The 21844-nt window shown below is 43.5% G+C and overlaps 1 protein-coding gene across 2 annotated transcripts in view; it reads right to left on the reverse strand.

The window, feature by feature from the left end:
- Positions 1-21844, reverse strand: part of appl2 (adaptor protein, phosphotyrosine interacting with PH domain and leucine zipper 2) — a 71869-nt gene that overhangs the window by 40305 nt on the left and 9720 nt on the right. Inside the window, exons 4-7 of one of the 2 annotated variants that reach the window (XM_033039372.1) lie at positions 18884-18955; positions 11023-11110; positions 7141-7182; positions 3228-3286 (exon numbers count right to left, since the gene is read on the reverse strand). In XM_033039372.1, the coding sequence (XP_032895263.1) occupies positions 3228-3286; positions 7141-7182; positions 11023-11110; positions 18884-18955 (261 nt within the window). The remainder of the gene's footprint in view (positions 1-3227; positions 3287-7140; positions 7183-11022; positions 11111-18883; positions 18956-21844) is intronic. The other variant, XM_033039373.1, reaches the window with a different exon arrangement.

Here is a 21844-nt window from a genome sequence, read left to right on the forward strand (position 1 = left end):
GGGGAATTGAGGACCAGAGGTTTAAGGTGAAGGGGAAAAGATAGGAACCTGAGGGGTAACTTTTTCACACAAAGGGTGGTAGGTGTAATGGAAGGAGCTGCCAGAAGAGGTAGTTGAGGCAGGGACTATCCCAACTTTAAATAAACAGTTAGACGGGTACATGGATAGGACAGGTTTGGAGGGGTATGGGCCAAATGCAGGCAGGTGGGACTAGTGTAGCTGGGACATGTTGGCCGGTGTGGGCAAGTTGGGCCGAAGAGCATGTTTCCACACTGTATCACTCTATGACTATGACCTCCCACAACAGCCGAGACAAGCACCATGAGGGGTGAACAGGTCAGAGAGAGGGTCAAAGGAAGACACAGCAATCTGTTGCTGAAATAGGAATCGTGTGGGGGGGGGGAATCCATACTGTCCCAGAGGACAGTCACGGCGCTCGGTGCACTATCAGGCTAAACGCAGACAGTGACAAGCAGAGATTGTGCAGTGCCATGGGCCATAAGTTCCATCAGCACCAATCCTGTTACCAAATGGACACTGCAATGAGCAGGTTTCCTCATGAGGACAGGCAAGGGTGCCATCTATTGGATTTACAAGGAATACGAGGTGACTGCATAAAAACATTAAAGATTATTAAAGGTCTTAGAAACATAGGAAATAGGTGCAGGAGGAGGCCCTTCGAGCCAGCACCGCCATTCATTGCGATCATGGCTGATCGTCCCCAATCAATAACCCGTGCCTGCCTTCTCCCCATATCCCTTGATTCCACCCATCAGTTTTGACAGGGTGCTTAAGAAGAAGAAGAGGTTTCTTCTTATAGAGATTCTACAACAAGGGCTCACTGTTTAAAAATAATGAGTAACCCATTTACAGCAAAGATGAGGAGAATTGTTTTCCTTCACATGGTCATGTTTCTTTGGACCTCTCTTCCACAATGGGCAATGGGGACAGAGGCACCTGTTCCCCTGAAACAGATAAGCCCCCTCTAATACATGCACCTCTCAACCAAGAGCAGGATCGTGGGCAGATTGTGTGGGAAGCTGAGGTGAAGAGGAGTGAACACAGCAGCTTTTAGCAAGCTTGACTTCGGGTCAGAGCTTGCTGGGAGTCTAAGAGTGATAAAGAGGAAAGGGAAGATGGTAAGTTGAACACAGACAAGGAAGCTGCCCAGGTCTAAAACAACCCATCAAAATGAAAAGCGCCTTCATAATGAATTATGTATTGAGTGAGGAGGTGGAAACGGGCCAAACAGTAGTACAGCACAGTAGAAACAAGGAACTACAGATGCTTGTTTATACCAAAGATAGACACAAAGAACTGGAGTAACTCAGTGGGTCAGGCAGAATCTCTGGAGAAAAAGGATGGAAGACGTTTCGAGTCAGGACCCTTCTTCAGACAGAAAGTACGGGGTGGGTGTGGTGAAGGGCGGGAGGCAAGGAAAGAATAGCGCCAGTCAGGGCCGCTACGAATAAGCTCAGCCTGGGCGGTGCCTGGTAAGCACACTGTTGGCTAGAGAAGGTGTAATCTCCAGAGAAGAACAACGTGGAGAACTGTGGACAAAAGTGCTGGAGAAACTCAGCGGGTGCAGCAGCATCTATGGAGCGAAGGAAATAGGCAACGTTTCAGGCCGAAACCAGACTGATGGAGGGTGCGGGGGGGGGGGGGGGGTGAGAAGAAAGGAAAAAGGAAGAGGAGGAGCCCGAGGGCCGAGGGAGAGCTGAGAAGGGGAGGAGACAGCAAGGGCTACCGGAAATTGGAGAATTCAATGTTTATGCCACTAGGATGCAGACTACCCAAGCGGAATAAGGAGGTGCTGTTCCTCCAATTTGCGGTGTTGCTCACTCTGGCCATGGAGGAGGCCCAGGACAGAGAGGTCGGAATGGGAGGGGGAGTTGAAGTACTGAGCCACCGGGAGGTCAGGTTGGTTGGACTGAGCAGAGGTGTTCGGCGAAACGATCGCCAAGCCTACGCTTGGTCTCACCGATGTAGATCAGCTGACATCTAGAGCAGCGGATGCAATAGATGAGGTTGGAGGAGATGCAGGTAAACCTCTGTCGCACCTGGAACGACTGATTGGGTCCTTGAATGGAGTCGAGGGGGGAGATAAAGCGACAAGTGTAGCATCTCTTGCGGTTGCAAGGGAAAGTGCCCGGGGAGGGGGTGGTGCGGGAGGGAAGGGAAGAATTGACAAGGGAGTTACGAAGGGAGCGGTCTTTGCGGAACGCAAGTTGAGAACTGTGGAACAGGTTAAACGACGGGGGTGGAGGAAGGGAGGGGATGGGAGTGGAAACTGCCCAAGCAATATACAAGATGCTGTGCCTCCAATTTGAATGTGGCCTTAATCTGGCAATGGAGGAGGCCCAGGCCAGAAAGGTTAGGATGGGAATGGGAAGTAGAAATGGTTGGCAACCAGGAGATACCGCAAGGGTACAGCATGAATGGTATTGTATAGGCTGCTAGACTCCCAGTTAGACATCCAGTTACAATGACACCATTCGGCTGGGTCCCTCTATCCCTCTGTTATTGTCCAAGTCATATTTAAGCCGAAGATAGACAGAAAATGCTGGAGTATGTCAGCGGGACAGGCAGCATCTTTAGAGAGAAGAAATGGGTAACATTTCGATTCAAGACCCTTCTTCAGACTGAGAGTCAGGCGAGAGGGAGTCTACAGATATGGAAGGGTAAGGTGTGAAAACAACAGATCAAAGCAGATGATAATGAAATGTAGAGTGGCTCAATGTTAGCAGAAGGTAACAAAGCAGCAATCAGTAATATTTAATTAGGAGGAGATTAGAACTAGTCAGGGAACTAGGGACGGAGAGAAGAGAGGGAAAGCAAGGGTTACTTGAATTTAGAGAAATCAATACCATACCGCTGGGGTGTTAGCTGCCCAAGGTGCTGTTCCTCCAATTTGCGTTGGGCCTCACTCTGACAGTGGAGGAGTCCCAGGACAGAAAGGTCAGTGTGGGAATGGGAAGGAGAGTTAAAGTGTTTGAAGAAGGGTCTCGACCCAAAATGTCACCATCCTTCTCTCCAGAGATGCTGCCTGTCCTGCTGAGTTACTCCAGGTTTTTGTGTCTATCTAAAGTGTCTGGCAACCGGGAGATCGCCGTAATCCTAGGTGGACAGAGCGGAGGTGTTCAGCGAAACGATCACCGAACCTGCACTTGGTCTCGCCCACACCTGGAACAGCGGACATATGTAAGCCATTTGAAATCCTTTTTTACCTTTTCATTTTCTCTTTTCTTGGGTAGCTTGCTGTATTTCGCCATTGCCACATCATGTTCTACAGAAAATAAATACCATCACTTTAGTTTTGGCATTGATCAGTTAAAACAAAATAATTCCAAGGACGGAATATTTGGACTTCGCCAAATTAATAACCTTTTAGAAATCAGCTGGAAATAAAAGGAGGCCGTGTATCAAAGTCAGGATGTTTTGGACACAATTCACGTGCGTACCTTTCAGAATTCAAACTTTCAATCAGTGCTCATAACAATTCCAGACTCACCTGCTTCCTTCCACAACACTGTCTGCCTATGTATTCCAGCACATGTCATTTTGCCTTCTAGTAGATCTACAAAATGCTATTCCTCCATCCCCTATTTTTTATTTTAGTTTACTTTAGAGATACAGTGCTGAAACAGGCCCTTCGATCCCCGAGTCTGTGCCAACCAGCGATCACCGCACACTAGCACTATCCTACACACACAAGGGGCAATTTACAATTGTTACCAAAGCCAATTAGCCTACAAACCTGCACGTCTTTGGAATGTGGGAGGAAATCGAGGCACCCAGAGAAAACCCGCGCATGTCATGGGGAGAAAGTACAATCTCAGTCCAGACAAGCACTCATAGTCAGGATGGAACCCGGGTCTCTGGTGCTGTGAGGCAGCAACTCCACTGCTGCACCACCGTGCTGCCCTGTGAGAATTTTGAGGCAAGAATCAAAGGAACTGAACGAATTGAGATGGGTGAATCTTTGAACCTACAATGCAAGATTTAAACACAACTGTCCCCGGAGCTCTGTGAAAGAACACACTGAATTGATCTTCTAGAGGCTACATTGACTTCAGTAAGGTCCCAATTGGGATCCCATAAGATCTAGGATAAATTGGCAAATGTAATCCAAAATTGGTGTGATTTGAGTGATAGGAGGCAGAAAGTGGTGGTGCAGGGTTTCTTCTGTGATAGGAAGTTTGTGACAAGTTTGTGCAAGAATTAATGTTTAGTTTTAGAGATAGACCACAGAAACAGGTCCTCCGGCCTACTGAGTCTGTGCCGACTGACAATTCCCAAAAGTTAGCACTATCCTACATACAAGGGGCAATTTATTTTACCAAACCAAATTCTACCTACAAACCTGTACGTCTTTGGAGTGTGGGAGGTAACTGGAGCACCCGGAGAAAACCCACACGGTCACAAGTACAAACTCTCCGTACAGACAGCACTCAGGATCGAACTTGGGTTTCTGGTGCTATAAGGCAGCAACTCTACCACTGCGCCACCCCATGCTGGGACCTGTGCTGTTTGTCACATAATGGTCTGATGTGAATGTGGGAAGTAAAGTTCACAGATGACACAGTGACTGGCCGTGTTAAAACTGAGGAGAGGTAGTCTCATGCTGCAAAACAATGTTGTTGAGTTGGTAAAATGGGCAGGACAATGAGAGATGGAAATTAATGCTGAAAAAGGTGATGGGCTACATGATGGAAAGACTAATGAAGCAATGATCTGGCACCCAATATCTGGTTATACAAGAAACAGTGAGGAACAAAGTCCCCTTATGTCCAAGTGTCCCCAAAGGCTTTAAATTCATGGATATCTCTGAAGATCAATCCTGGACCCAGCACACTGATGCAATTACAAAGAAAGCCCATCAACGACTCTACTTTTTAAGATTGTGGAGATTTGGTATGTCACAGAGGACTCTTTGAACAACAGGTGTACAGTAGAGAGCATATTGACTGGTTGCATCACGGCCTGGTTCGGCAACTTGAACGCCCAGGAGAGAAGACACTGAAAAAAGTGTTGAACACTGCCCAGTCCATCATGGGTTCTGACCCTCCCACCATCGAATGGATCTACAGGAGCCGCTGCTTCAAACAGGCAGCCAGCATCTTCAGGACCCACACCACCCTGGCCACGCACTCATTTCATTCCTGCCATTGGGAAGAAGGTACAGGAGCCTGAAAACTGTAACGTCCAAGTTCAGGAACAGCTTCTTCCCTACAGCATCAGACTATTAAACGCTACAACCTAAAAATAAGCTCTGAACAACATAGACTTGGGGGCACTGGTTTTGTCTATCTGCACAATTATTGTTAGTTTTTACATGTAAATATACAAACATATACACATACATACAACATACACTGAACATTTTTTTGTTTATCCTATTATTTACAGTGTACTATGTTGACATATTCTGTTGTGCTGCAGCAAGTAAGCATTTCATTGTTCTATCTGGGACACATGACAATAAAACACTCTTGACTCTTGGAAGGGAGCAGCAGAGGTAACGAGGGGGGTGAAGACGAGTGATATTTGCCTTCAGTAGCTGTCTTACAATGCAAGCGTAGATGTAATGGTACAACGTTATAAATCATTGCATAGGCCACAGCATGCATAGGTGTCACATTTACCATCCTCCAGTCTTCTGGAACGTCACCAGCAACTAATAATGATGCAAATATCTTTGTTTGGGCCTCCACACTTTCCTCCCACTTCCCACAAGGTCCAGGGATGCACTAGATCAGGCCCTGGGGATTTAAAATCACTAATACCTCCTCGATGGTAATTTGTATATGATCTATGAAGTCATTGGCTTCAATTACTTTGCTTCCATGATGCTCTCCTCAGTACAAAAGGAATGAGACATATTCATCTAATATCATTCTGACCCTTCAGTTTGCTTGTCCAGCTAGAAACATAGACAAATAGGCGCAGTAGTAGGCCATTCGGCCCTTCGCGCAAACACCGCCATTCAATATGATCATGGCTGATCATTTAAAATCTGTACCCCGTTCCTGCTTTTCCCCCATATCCCTTGATTCCTTTAGCCCTAAGAACTAAGTCTAACTCTCTCCTGAAAACATTGATATTCTTGAAGTCTCTGCATTTTCCTCACAACGCAATTGTATCATAAGCAAATTTGGTTGGGCTTGGTCCCCTCTTACATGCAATAGATTGTGAATAGATGGTCGCCAAGTACGGACCTCTGGAGCCATTCACTGCCTCTCTACATGAAAATGATTTGCTTAATCTACCTTATTTGCCAATTTAAATGACCCCTTGATATAGATTCATGGCAAAAATACGTTTTGGGGCATTTGTTAAAAAGATTGAGTTTCGGAGGTTTAGGGAAATAAAGAAAGGGGCAATGGGATGCATGGGATTGCTCACGAACCCAACATGGACCTTTAGTCCTTAGACTTTAGCTATGCAGTGCAGAAACAGGCTTTTGGGCCTACCAGGTCCGCACCGACAAGCGATCACACTAACACTATCCTACATACTAAAGATATTTTACTGTTTTACCAAAGCCAATTAACCTACAAATCTGTACGTTTATGGAATGTGGGAGGAAACCGGAGCACCCGGACAAAACTTACACGTCACAAAGAGAACGTACAAACTGTGTATAGACAGTACCCGTAGTCAGAATGGAACACGGGTCTCTGGCGTTGTAAGGCAGCAACTCTACCGCTGCACCACCCCGGTATGACCTGATGGAATTAATGGCCTCATTCTGTTTTGTAATAAGATAGAGATGATACATATAATGCCATTTGTGAATACAGCATATGTAGAAATTGATTTTAAACAGAATTAAAAAAAAACTCTACAAAGGAATCTCCCCAATCATAAAAAGATTCATTCTATATCACTTGAAATCACAGAATATAAGCAACTCTCAACATGTAGCATTGCTTCAAATAGCAAAAACCAAATGGCACTACAAATTCACCTGAAACCAATGAAATGAAAATCTCCTCCTCCTGAATGATAGGAAAGTGTTGAAAGCAGCAACCAGACGGTGGGTTGTCACTAAAGCTGGGCATGCACATGAGACAGAAAGAAACTAACTCCAAAAAAAAGGAAACAATTAAAACAGGAAATAAAAAAATATATACATACCATTACTAGCAAGTAGAAACAAATCTTTTAAAGTGCTTACTTCTGCAAATAATAAAAAACAGTAATGCTCAGTGTAAGACACAAAACAAAATAAAAGAGACAGAAACAGATAATTCTAATAAAATTATAATCAACATTAATTATTGTCTGTCCCAAATGCTGAGACCAGATTTATGCTTCAGTTGGATAGAATCCCATTTATAAAATGCTTGCTTACATAACTTTATAAATTAATGGGAGCTAATTATATCAGGTGCAAAACAAGTTTAGTTTAGCTTTTTTTAGTTTAGAAATACAGCACAGAAACAGGCCCTTCGGCCCACTGAGTCCATGCCGATCCCCGCACATTAACACTATCCTACATACACTAGGGACAATTTATAATTTTACAGAAGCCAAGTAACCTACAAACCTATGCATGTTTGGAGTGTGGAGGGAAACCAGAGCACCCGGAGAAAACCCACATGGTCACAGGGAGAACGTACAAACTCCACACAGGCAGCACCTGAACCCGGGTCTCAGGATCGAACACGGGTCTCTGGCGCTGTAAGGCAGTAACTCTACTGCTGCACAACCATGCCATCAATGTGTGGAGATGAACATGATCGAACAAGGTACTGTCAAATCATTTTTATGATTAAAATGATCTAATTTGTGTATCTTTTTTTATAATGCGAATACCACCTCAGTGAAGGAAATAAAATGAACAATTATATTAAGTGTACTAAACAGTCATCAGTCAATATAAGGAGTTGAGTAATATAATGGAGATGAGTTTACATCACGAGGATCATTAATTCAGGGCCATTAACTCTACTTATTTCAGTCAGTCTGTCAGTACAGCTTTCTCAATGTATTATGCATCATAACTCCTCCTCAAAGATTCAGTTTACACCAACGCATGAAAACAGACAAATTAAATCTTTGATTAAATAATTTAGAAGGTACCACTGCTGGGAGTACCTTTTGACTTGGTTTATTAAAGACTGGTAATGTGGTTTCATAGCATTTATATAATGCACTAATCATCCATATTTATCCAGATAAATGTCCATATATAGTACTGATGAGAGGGCCTTTACAAACATGGATTAGAACATTAAACAACTAATGCAGATCTGGCCGTTTACAGTCTTTTACTCCAGGATTTGGCAAGGTTAAAGTATTCCTAAAACCAGCAGGCTTTGCATCCACTGCCAACAATGGCTCAATATGCACACTAGGTAACAGCAACTTACCTGCAGCAACATAGAGAGGTCAGGTCTAAGCACCCTCTATAACAAAGCCACGCCCTGGGATTACCTGATACTTATGGAATGATCTCCAAAGAGCCATCATCAAAAATTAACTACAGGTAACATTCCGATCTACATTAGCTTCAATTCGGTTGGATATCGGCTGGCACACTACAATAAAGATCTATTTTAACTGCTTTCCAATTTCCATTTGCAGACAGAATCTTTTTTTTAAATTAAAACCAGAAAACAAGAGGCTCACGGTATACCTATTTCATTATGTTATTCTTACAATCACAGGAATGTCAAACTGACATCATGAATACGACTACATTTGAATAAACTGTGGAAAAGATGGCATTTCATATTGAATCGATCACTGTGGAGATAAAGATATTCATTTCGAATTAAAATTATATTAGTGCTATTCCACTCTATATTTCTGCTTTATTTTACTCCATGTTGTACAATGCCATGTCTGATCTGCAGATAGAAAAGCAATTGATGGTGCTGCAGAATAGCTAAAATTAACATAATTCATAAACATTATTGATGTAAAATTGAGCAGAGTACAATCTAGGAATAGTTATAATTTTATACTGGAGCACAAAAAAATGTAATTGTCCATTATATAACCATATAACAATTACAGCACGGAAAACAGGCCATCTCGGCCCTACAAGTCCGTGCCGAACAACATTTTTCCCTTAGTCCCACCTGCCTGCACTCATACCATAACCCTCCATTCCCTTCTCATCCATATGCCTATCCAATTTATTTTTAAATGATACCAACGAACCTGCCGCCACCACTTCCACTGGAAGCTCATTTCACACCGCTACCACTCTCTGAGTAAAGAAGTTCCCCCTCATGTTACCCCTAAACTTCTGTCCCTTAATTCTGAAGTCAAACCATATAACAATTACAGCATGGAAACAGGCCACCTCGGCCCTACAAGTCCGTGCCGAACAACTTTTTTCCCTTAGTCCCACCTGTCTGCACTTTAAACTAATGAATGTAGAATGTGAAAAATATGTTTTCGATTATAAACCTACTGCATTAATAGTAGTCCATAACTGGTTACCTTTTAAAAAGGGTCAGTAAAACAATTAGCAGATCAAAGTCATAGTAATACAGCATAGAACCCTTCATCCCAACTTGCCCACACTGACCATCATGTCCATCTACACTAGTCTCACCTGCCTGCATTTGGTCCATATCCTACTAAACCTATCCTAGACATAGACTTTCTTAAATGTCGCAATAGTACCTGCCTCAACCACCTCCAACAGCTCGTCCACACATCTATCGCCCTTTGTGTAATAAAGTTACCCCTTGGGTTCCTATTAAATCTTCCCCTCCTCAGTTAAATCTATGTATTTTGTAGTTGCTTCAGATCTTATGCACATTGGACTACAATAGTAGGATGCATACATAATGCAATTGGCTAAAAACTTTGATTAATGTTCTATGAACGGTCTTGGATTATTTTACCTTACAAACTGAGGCTGATTGGATTGGAAATGTTTAGAGCTTTATGGTCCAAAAGTGGGCAAATGGGACTATCTAAGATGGGGCATCTTGCATGCCATGGACAAGTTGGGCTGAAGGACCAGTTTCCATGCTGCATGACTCTATGTCTAAGAGAAAGGAAGATGGTCCGACAGGCTGTTTGTCAATGACATTGAAGACATTAAGTTCATAAGTTTGTAAGTTCTAGGAGTGGAATTAGTCCATTTACCTTAACATGTCTACTACGCCATTCAATCATGGCTGATATATCTTTCCATCTCATTCCCATTCTCCCCATAACCCCTGATACCTTAGTTTAGTTTGGTTTAGAGATACAGCGCGGAAACAGGCCCTTCACCCCACTGAGCCTGCACCGACCAGCGATCCCTGCACACTAGCACTATCCTACACACACTTGGGACATTTTATAATTTGTCCAAGCCAATTAATCTACAAACCTGTCAGTCTTTGGAGTGGGGGAGGATCCGGAACACCCGGAAAAAACCCACACGTCAAGGGGAGAACGTACAAACTCCGTACAGACAAGCACTCATCGTCAGGATGGAACCCGGGTCTCTGGCGATAAGGCAGCAACTCTACAGCTGCGCCACCGTGCCGCCCTAAAGTTTTACTGACTCTCTCGAGTTTGCAGACTTCATGGGCATTTCGTTGTCTCTGTACTGTACACTGACAATGACAATTAAAATTGAATCTGAATCTGAAGCAAGATTCTCCCAAATGCCTTAGAGCCATGATCAGGAATAATAGTTTGAATAAAGTTTCCACGTTATTCGAGTAATCGGTTTATGCATGCTTTGTGATATGATGGCCTTGTAACAAAGCAATAAAATAATTTAAAAGCAACAGATCAGTAGACAACTCGGCTTTAAATACCATGACTTAATGTGAGCACCAGTGGATAAAGAAACTACACACAAATCAAAATGTGTAGTGAGGAACATCAAGAAAAATAGTTTGCTAGTTTAAAATACAGGTCTGAGAGGCTTATTCTTATAAGAGTTTTTTTTAACTAAAATTGTTATCATAGTGTTTTACCACAATACTGATAAATGCTGCAATGGTAGGTATTAATTGTTATCCAACAGTGCAACAAAAGGCTAAAGTTCAACATTACCCGTGAGATCTCTTTCCCTGAACTGTATCATTGGGAATATCATGGTGTCAGCAACTTGTTTCGCCAACTCTGTGTGGAGAGAATTTAGCTGTGAAGAAATGATGATGTTGTTAGTTACAATCATTACCATTCCACAATAAACTAACCATTCTAGATACAGCACATAAACTAGACAGCCAAAATCATCATGCACTGCTGAGTAAAGTAATAGAACTAAACAACATGGAAACAGGCCATTCGGCCCACTACTTCCATGCCAGCCAGTGGGCACCCATTGGTATTAATCCCATGTTTCAGTTCATGGTCAGTTACCTTCTGTGCTAAAGTGATTCAAGTGATTAGACACTTCTTGAATCTTGTCAGTGACTCAGCTTCCAGCTCTCTCCAGCAGTGCATTCCAGGTACTCACCACTTTCTGGGTGAGAAAGGCCCTTTTCAGATGCCCTAAATGTACAGGTTTTAGCTATCTCTGATCACACAGAATCACACAGTAGAGAAACATGTCCTTTCAGTCCAACTCTCAATGCCAACTGTGATGTCCATCTACACCAATCCTAATTGCTTCCATTACTCCTATATCCCTCTGCCCCTTACCTTTCCAAGTACCTGTCCATACACCTCTCGAATATTGTCATTTTATCTGCCTCCACCACCTCTTGCAACTCGTTCCAGATTCTTCAGTCTCGAAACGACCCAAAACGTCACCCATTCCTTCTCTCCAGAGATATTGCCTCACCCGCTGAGTTACTCCAGCATTTTGTGCCTACCCCAGATTGCCACCACCCTCTTTGTGAAAAACATACTCAAATCTAGCTTAACCACCTGTGTTGCCACCTTCAGGGACAAGTTGCCTAACCGAGTTATAGGCCGTGGACCGAGCATCAAAAATGTGTCTAGAATTTAACTTTTGTGACCTATGTCTGGTATCTAGTTGAAATTTGGCACAGATTTAGATAAAATATCATTGAGAGGCAATTCATAACTCGTCAGTATCAAAAGTTGAACACTAATTAATTATGCGAATTAGAAAATTAGATCGAAAATGTAAGCGCCATCTAGTGCTCAATGCTCATATTACTCTATGTGGAGCTTAATTCCATGCTGCGGTCTATTTAAACCATATATTATTATTCTATAGATATATATATAACTTGTGAATACAACTGGAGTTATATATAGTTATATATAATTATAATTATATTATATAAAAATAATATAATGAATATAATTGTGAGCATGTATGTTGAGTAAGATTGCCGCAGAGGTCCCGGGTTTCACCAGCTCCTGAACCCACCAAATTAATGGTGAGGGCAGATCCTGTGCGTCCCCTCGTTTACTGAACCCCACTAACTGCCGGTGTGCAGAGTGGGGGTCACGGCCATAGTGGGACTGGGGCAGTGCCAGGCTGGGGGAAGGCTAAGGCACCTTCCACTGAGAGGAAAATGCCTAACCGTAACCCTAACCCCCTTTCAGAACTGCCCACGTCTGGAGTTGGAGCCGCATTTGGACCAGCTGTGGGATTTGTTCGTGTGGCCAATCAGCGCGTCCACCTCGGCCAGCATGCCCATGTTAACATGGTGGGGAGCAGCACTGCCCTGCACGCCGCCCGGGCCGCCTTCAGCACCCCCATAGTGCTGGCTCCGTCACTCCGCTCACTCACTCGCTGCAACACCAGCCGGCCGACAGCCCGAACAACGACTCGCAGCACCCACAGGCCGGCCGACAGCCTGACCAACCTCTCATTGCACCCACCGGCCTACCAACAGCCCGACCGACCCTAGCCCTAATCCTAGCTCTACATTTTTATTTATCATTTTTATTTAACAGTTCACATCATAACTTTACAAAGATAAATCAGTTGTAAAACAAAATTATCAGAAAGTGGCTAGCATTACCTTTATTCCTTCGAAACCTTGCTATTGTTTTGATGTTATTAGGAGGGAGCCATGATCCCAGTGTGCTCGCTGCCTCGCTAGCATGAAATAAAGCGTGTGATTGGTCAAATGGTGTCTGACTTAATGTCAAACGTGCTTTGATTGGACAATTATTATTCGGAAAATTTGAGGTTTTTCTCATATTTTAAAAATATGTGCAGGTATTGTTCTTGATGAGTTTCAGGAATGATTTCAATAATATTTTTACACAGTATATTATAAATACAGGCAGATACGTGATTTGGGTCACGAAATGAAACCTCGGCCCACGGTCTATTATAAAAACAAGGAACTACAGATGCTGGTTTACATAAAAGTACACATTGTGCTTGTTTAACTCAGCAGGTCTTTCGGCATCTTTTGTCTGAAGGAGGGTCCCGGCCCGAAACGCTGCCTATCTATGTTCTCCAGAGATGCTGCCTGACCCGCTGAGTTACTACAGCATTTTGTCTCAACCAGACATACGTGTGCTTGTTGTCCAAGTAGCCCAGTGCAGAATGGAGAGTCAGCATGATCACTCTGTTGTGGCAGTAGGTGGATTGTAGCCCATCCAGGTCTTTACTAAGTCAAGAGTAATCAAACTCTCAAAGCATTTCATCACAACGGGCATGAGTGCCACTGGTCGGTAGTCATTGAGGCACGCCATCTTGCTCTGCTTGGGCACTGTGTTATGCAGCATGTAAAGACTTCAGACTAGTCATGGAAGGTTAATGAAGTCTACAAAACTCCAGCCAGTTAGTTTGCACAGGTTTTATGGCCATGGCCTGATACACCATCACAATCTTGGTACCCGGTATCTCGGTACATCCTCACACTTGACCAGGGTTTACTTCTCTTATATTTATTTTCAAAAGGAAATCTTATCTTCAACAGAAATGCAAGTATTTGCCTGCATCTGCAGTTCCTTGTTTCTACTAAAATAAAGATATTGTGTCTGTGATTTTGAATAGGAGAGTGACTTTCTGGAGTGTGTCATTAATAAGGAGTTAAATGTCTTAGAACAACGTAAAGGCAGATAAATCTCCAGGAGCTGATGAGATCTATTCCAGGCTACTGTGGGAAGCAAAGGTAGAAAGCTGGGGCCCTGATAGAGATATTTAAATCTTTATTTTCCACAGGAGTGCCAGAAGACTGGAGGACAGCAAATGTGTTTCATTTATTCAAAAAGCACAGCAGGGACAAACCAGGTAATCGCAGTCCAGAGTTTCCTCTGCCAATATGGGTTGTCAACTTAGATGCTGTTGTTGGAAATGTTGAAAATTATAAGTAAGATGAGTGGTTTGTAATGTGTTTAATTCTAGAGCTTATATATGGGGGAAGCATGGTGGGAAAATGGCCAAGATAGGGAACCTAAGGATGTTAGTGAGGTGATAGATAGATTTGTCACCGTGTTTAGGTTCCACTGCACAGCTAGTTTAGTTAACATAAACACTGGGGGTTGTATAAGATTAAAGATAACTGGAGAAGGACAAAGATGAAAGGTTACCGTGACTGATCACTGATAACTTCTTTCAAAAATGTAGAATCCACCAGTAACTATTGTATCATGAGAATACAAAAATGCTGTAGGTAGTGTAAATCTGCATCATCCTATCTACTTGTGCTGCCACACTCGGGGAACCTTGGACTTGTTCGATAGACTCACCACTGATCTATGAGATGTTTTATTTTGTGCCAATTCCTATCTGAGCTGGACCCCAAGTAAAGCCAGATTCAGGATACAGGTATAACACTAAATTCCCTTATACAGATATTAAAATAGGAGGTATGGCTAATATGTTTTGCAGATGAGAATGCTGTGGAAAGTGAAGATGACAGTTTTGGAGAAGGGGAGAAGGTGCACTATGATTGAGAGGCCCCGAGGAAGTATTGAAGAACAGAGGGTCCTTGGTGTCCAAGTCCAAGGTTCCCAGAGTGTGGCAGCACAAGTAGATAGGATGATGCAGACTTGATGCTGACCTTCATTACCCAGGGCCTGGAATATAAGAGCTGGGACGTATGGTACAGCTTTATAAAATATGGTGTGCAGTTGTGTACAGAATGGAGAAGAAGGAACTGCAGGTGCTGTTTCAAACAGAGGATAGACACAAACAGTTGGAGTAACTCAGCGGGACACAGCATCTCTGGAGAAAAGGAACAGGTGACGTATTGGGTCGAGACCTTTCTTCAGACTGGAAAAATGTCATTGCTTTGGAGGGTGCTGAGGAAATCCAACAGGATGCTCCCTGGGGTGGAGCAGTTCAGTTATTAAGGGACACTGGAGGGGATGGGTTTATTTTTCTTGGAGCGGAGGAGGCTCAGGAAGGTTGGACAGATGTATACAAAATTATGTGGGGCATTGATTAGATTAGATTAGATTAGATTATTTAATGACCACACAGTCAAGCTGGTGGAATTCAGGTTCAGTACAGGATGTTACAAGGTAGGCTGATTCCCGTCAAACATAACATAAAACACAACATCATACAATATACAGTACATGCATTGGAAGGATATGTGCTGTTATCCTAGTGTGTTCAGAATTCGGATTGCGTGTGGGTAAAAACTGTTTTTAAATCGAGATGTCTTGGCGGACAGTGAGCTGTAGCGCCTTCCTGATGGCAGCAGGTGGAAGATGTGGTGAGCTGGGTGGGAGGGATCAGAGATGATTTTCTTCACCCTTGACACAGACCGTTTGTGATGGAGTGATTCTATTGATGGAAGGGGAGTGCTGATGATTTTGGATGCTTTGTTAACTATGCGTTGTAATTTATTACGGGAGTGAGTGTCTAAACTGCTGAACCAGACTGTAATTGATGAAGTGAGCATGCTTTGGATGATGGCTGTGTAGAATTTGATTAGGAGGTGTTTCCTTACTCTAAACTTCTTGAGCTGGCGGAGGAAGAAGAGTCTTTGGTTGGCTTTTTTGTAGATGTGATTTGAATTGATTTTCCATTTGAGGTTATTGCTTATGTGAGTGCCAAGAAATTTGTATGAGTCAGTGGTGGATATGGGTTCGCCTGAGATGAGTAGGGGGGTCTTGGGTTGTGCCTTGCGTCTGAAATCAATGATGAGTTCGTGTGTTTTTGATGTGTTAAGTGAGAGGTTATTATCTGTGCACCAAGTGGCTGCTTTGTGTGTTTGAGTGCGGTATTCTGTTCCATTATTGTTCGAGATGAGACCTATGATGGTTGTGTCATCTGCGTATTTATAAATTTTAACTGAACTATGCTGGGATGTGAATTGGTTTGTGTAGAGTGAGAATAACCAGGGAGACAAGACGCAGCCCTGAGGGGCTCCTGTGCTGAGGTGCAGGGGTGAGATATTGTGTTATGTATCTTCACCCTCTGTTGTCTGTTCCAAAGGAAGCTGTAGATCCAGTGACAGATGCAGGGGTCGATGTTCATGTCCGTTAATTTATGGAAGAGGAGAAAGGGGAGAAAGCAGGGAGGTTTCCCCCCCACATCAGAGGTGGCTGAGACCAGAGGGCATACATTTAAGGCAAGGATTAAGAGGTATAGAGGGAATACAAGACAAGTTTTAATATGCAAATATATAAATATGCATATATAGGTGTGGTCTCCCTTTACCGACTCCTATTCCTTCTCTGCAGTCTCTCTCTCTCTCTCTCTCTCTCTCTCTCTATCTCTCAGCTAGAGGCCTTCGATCCTCTCTCATCTCATCTCTCTCTCTCGGCTCTCTCTCTCTCGGAGCTCTCTCTACTCGTCGATCTCTCTCTCGCTCTCTCTCTCTCTCATCTCTGCCTCTCTCGTCTCTCGTTCTCTCTCTCTCTCTATCTCTCTCTCTCTCTCTCTCTCTCATCTCTCTCTCTCTCTCTCTCTCTCTCTCTCTCTCTCTCTCTCTCTCTCTCTCTCTCTCTCTCTCTGAGAGACGGGGAGGGTCAGGGAGGGGGAGGGGCAAAATCGTATCTTATCGCATTTCTGTACGAAATACGGAAAATCCGTACTACCTGGCAGCTCTGCTTGTGTGTGTGTGCACCTGCATTTGTACATATGCGTGTGTGTGCGTGCAATCACCACAGACAAAAACCTGGGCTGGCCACACAAGTGTGTAATGAGACGAGCATGTCACACTGCGTACTCTGCAGTGAATGACTCATTGCCAACAAGGCATGAGTGAAGAATGCAGAGGAACATATTGTTCCTGCCACACAGCAGTTGGCACTAAATCACTGAATGCACCTGATTTACACCCCACCCTGTATCTCAGACCATGGTTGTAATGTGCAACCTCTGCAAAATCATTTTAATAACTCCACGGCTCTTGAAGGCTACCAAATCAAGAGAATATAACAAGAACCAAGGTGCAGGAGTAACTCAGAGGCTCAGCAGCATCTCTGGAGAACATGGATAGAACATAGCCAACCAACGTTCTCAAGAGAACATGCTGCCTGATCCTTTGAGTTACTCCAGTACTTTGTGTGTTTTTTTGTAAACCAGGACCTGTAGTTCCTTGTGTCGGCTACCTTGGACAATCATTGACGATGGATGGAAACACGAAAACGAGATTGTAAGAACACAATCGGCTGCAGTTGCCCTCTGGTTTAAAAACATATCACTGTTTTGTCTGCATTGCAGGGTCAACCCTGAACTCACATGACTCAGAGTACACATGGTTCAGGAGGTGCCTCATCGTCTTTTCATCAGCTCTTACAGATGTAGAATAATAGATGCAACTATTTTGGTCAAGGGAGAAATGTAAAAACAAACAACTGCAGAATCTGGTTACTACATAAAGGGACAGGGGTGGCACAGTGGTAAAGTTGCTGTATCTCTGAACTAAACTACACATAACGTGCTGGAGTGACTCAGCAGTAAAGGGCACGGGTGACTACATCACTTTAAGACTACAGACATTTTTATCAACCTCTAATTTATTTCCCCCAAATGTTTGTTTGGTTTAGTTTAGAGATATAGGGTGGAAACAAGCCCTTTCGCCAACCGAGTCCTCACTCACCAATGATCCTCGCACACTCACAATATCCTACACACACCAGGGACAATTTACAATTTTTACTGAAGCCAATTAACCTACAAACCTGTTTGTGTTTGGAGTGTGGGAGGAAACCGAAGATCTCGGAGAAAACCCATGCAGGTCACGGGGAGAATGTCCAAACTCCGTACAGACAGCACCTGCAGTCAGGATCGAACCCAGGTCTCTGGCGTTGTACGGCAGTAGATTTATCGCTGCTCCACCGTGCTGGTCAAATCCTGCATCTTTTCTGGAATATTTTAGTACCCTTGGTTTCCTTCAAATTCCGTTGATTTTCTATCAGATCCAGAACTATTTTTTAACGTTCACAAGTTCTAGGAGCAAAATTAGGCCATTCGGCCCATCGTCTACTCCACAATTCAATCATAGCTGATCAAGAATTTATCAATCTCTGCCTTAAAAATATCCATCGACTTGTCCTCTACACCGTCTGTGGCAGTGAATTCCACAGATTCACCACCCTCTGACTAGAAACTCCTTCTCATCTTGTTTCATTTATTTTGAGGCTATGGCCTCTGGTCCTAGACTCTCCGACTATCCTCTCCATTCACTCTATCCAGACCTTTCACTATTCAGGACGTTTCATTGAGGTCCCCCCTCATTCTTCTGAACTCCAGCGAGTACAGGCCCAGTGCCTTCAAACACTCATCATATGTTAACCCAATCATTTCTGGGATCATTTGCGTAAACCTCTTCTGGACCCTCTCCAACATCATTAGAAGTAATTGTGCTTATATCCAAGAGATAATTATCAATGAAAGATTGCATTTGTTCTTTCACATGCTAAGGCAAGCAACAACAGAAAAGCCACATATTAATTAGTGCTGCATGTTATGGTTTAATGGCCAACATTTGTCCTTTCAGTTATTAGACCAGCACTAGGACCTCGAGGATTCTGCACCATTTGACACGTATGTAATTTTAAAATGTATTACCTCATCCACAACTCTGGCAAAGCGGTGAAGGGTAGAAATCACTTCATCGTCCCCTTTACTCAAGGCAAAGTTCTGGAAAGTGACAAAAGAATTCCAGGTTTAAATTACCGCAGTGTTTTCATGACTTTCTATAACATTGCTGCTGTTCTGATCTTTGATGATCGATCAACATCAATGTTTGGCATTCACTGCCAAGTGTGCTGACAGTTTTCCAAGGCCTTGCCTATTCTACCTTGAGCCCAGAGAAGAGAAACAGACTTTTGCCTGTCCACAAATACGAGGAGCTGTTCCCCTTGTCTTTCTGTTCAGCACTTGGTAGGAGAACACATTCATGTCCAGCAGGTTACTTCATCAAACACAATCCCTTCCTTTAACAGCCCAGCTCCACCCCTGACCAACTGGGCATCAGAAATTCTGAACAAGATTGCACATATTCATGTACAAAATAGCGATGAATAGATTGGGTAAAAGCACAGAGTAGAGGAATCGAGAACCAGAGTACATAGATTTAAGGTGAGGGCGTAAAGATTTAACAGGAACCCGAGGAGTCACTTTTTTACACAAAGGATGGTAAGTGTATGGAATGAACTGCCAGAGGAGGTAGTTGAGACAGATATTATCGAAACGTTTCTTTCATTTAGACAGGTACATGGAGAGGATAGGTTTAGAGGGACATGGGCCAAATGCAGGCAGGTGGGACGAGCGTAGATGGGAAATATTGGTCGGTGTGGGCAAGCTCCACACTGTATGATTCCATGACTCTGTATTACCTGACTTCCTTTGCCCTCGTCTAATGCTAATTAAGGCACAAGCACAAGAGCCTACAGATGGTGGAACCTTTAGCAAATAAAGGAGAGTTCTTGGAGCAGCTCAGCAGGTTAGGGGGGAAATGGACAGTCAATGTTTTGAGCTGTGACCCTTCATTTGGACTATTTATGCTATCTAGGACAACTGAGGCATTTATATTGCAACCGAAGTAACTCAGCTATCAAATCATAGCCTTTATCGAGCTTTCTGACATAATAACCTTTCCCCATTAAACCGACAGGAAAGCTTATACCAAGTTCACCAGGGCAGTGCAGTTAGACATTAAGCCATGGTATTTTCCCTGTTATTGCAACGGATGCTGGCATTTGTTGAAATCACCTTCGGAAATGGGGAACATTGGTGCGGCCAGCATTTAATGTCAGCAAAAAATCAAGCTGCTGGGAGGGCGGCACAGTGGCACAGCGGCAGAGTTGCTGCCTCACAGCACCACAGACCTGGGTTTGATCCTGTCTGTACAGAGTTTGTATGTTCTCCCCATGACCACATGGGCTTACTCCGGGATCTCCGGTTTCTTCCCACACGCAAAAGACATACAGGTTTATAGGCTAATTGACCAGTAAAATTGTAAATTGTCCTGTGTGTTGGATAGTGTTAGTGTACAGAGTGATCGCTGACCAGGTGGGCAGAAGAGCCTGTTTCTGCACTGTATCTCTAAAGTTTAAAATCAAACAAAACCGACAGGAAAGCTGATACAAGTTCATCAGGGCAGTGCAGTTAGACATGAAATAATGGTACTACTTTTAAATTATTTTCTGTCGGATGCTGGCATTTGTTGAAGTCACCTTGGGAAATGGGTAACTTTGGTACAGCCGGCATTTAATGTCAGCAGAAAAACAAGCTGGTGGGAGAACTCAGCAGGCCGGGGAGCACCTGTAGAGACGAATGAATTGCCAATGTTTCAGGCCAAAAAGCAGCATCATGGAATGTCCACCTCTAGCTAGCCCAGGAAGAGTGATGAAAAAGCATCTACTGACTCACAACTGTTTTGCTGCTGGTTATGGATTCTGACCCAACAATGATAAAGGTACAAGCAGTGGAATTCCCCTGCATGATCTGCCTTATTCTTCCTAGTTTTCTATTGTTTGTTGGCCAACCCTAGCTGCCACAGATGTATACAGCACAGAAACAAGCAGTTTGGCCCAGCTTGTTCATGCCGATCACGGTGCCTAACCGAGCTATAGGGTCAGGGTTATCAGGGTTAACAAGGACTTGCAAATGCTGGTTTACAAAAAAGTACAAAAGTACTCAGCTGATCAGATAGCATCTCTGGAGAACATTTGTCTGAAGAAGGGTCCTGACACGAAACATCGCCTGTCCATGTTCTCCAGAGATGCTGCCTGAGCCGCTGAGTTACTCCAGCACTTTATGACATTTTTTGGCCAAGCAAGTTAATCCCACGCCTGGGACCATATCCCTCCAACCCTTTCTGATGAAATGAACCAGTACAAAGTGTATTAAACATTGTAATGGTACACAACTCGACCACCTCCTGTGCCAGCTCATCCACATACCCACCACTCTCTGTGTGAAAATCTTCATATCTTACCTCTCTCACCTTAAATTTATACCCTACACTTTTAGACTTCCCTACCCTGGGGAAAACACTATGACTATTCTCCTTATCTTTGATTTTATATACCTCTGTAAGGTCATGATTGTATATATTTCTGTAAGGTTATCACACAGCTTCCTACACTCCTGGGTAAAAAGTCCCAACCTCTCCTAATAACAGAAACCTACCTGACCTGTCAGGTAGGTAACATGTCATGAATCTTTGTTTTTGCATACTTTCGGATTTGTTTTTAGAGGTACAGCATGGAAACAGGCCCTTTGGACCACCGAGTCTGTGATGTATAGGATAGAACTGGTGTGCATGGTGATCGCAGGTTGGCGCAGACTCAGTGGGCCGAGGGTCCTGTTTCTATGCTGTATCTCGAAAACTACAGTGAACTACAGCAGGGGTGGGCAACCCGTAACCCAAAATCATCCAGCCCGCACACTTCCGTCTTCGGTACCTGGAATGTTTAAGAAAGAACTGCAGATGGTGTAAAAATCGAAGGTAGAATAAAATGCTGGAGTGAGTTTCTCTAGCATTTTTGTCCACCTCCAGTACCTGAAAGGTGATTTTCAGAC

The sequence above is a fragment of the Amblyraja radiata genome, chromosome 21 (assembly GCF_010909765.2).
Source record: "Amblyraja radiata isolate CabotCenter1 chromosome 21, sAmbRad1.1.pri, whole genome shotgun sequence".
Classification (NCBI taxonomy): Eukaryota; Metazoa; Chordata; class Chondrichthyes; order Rajiformes; family Rajidae; genus Amblyraja; species Amblyraja radiata.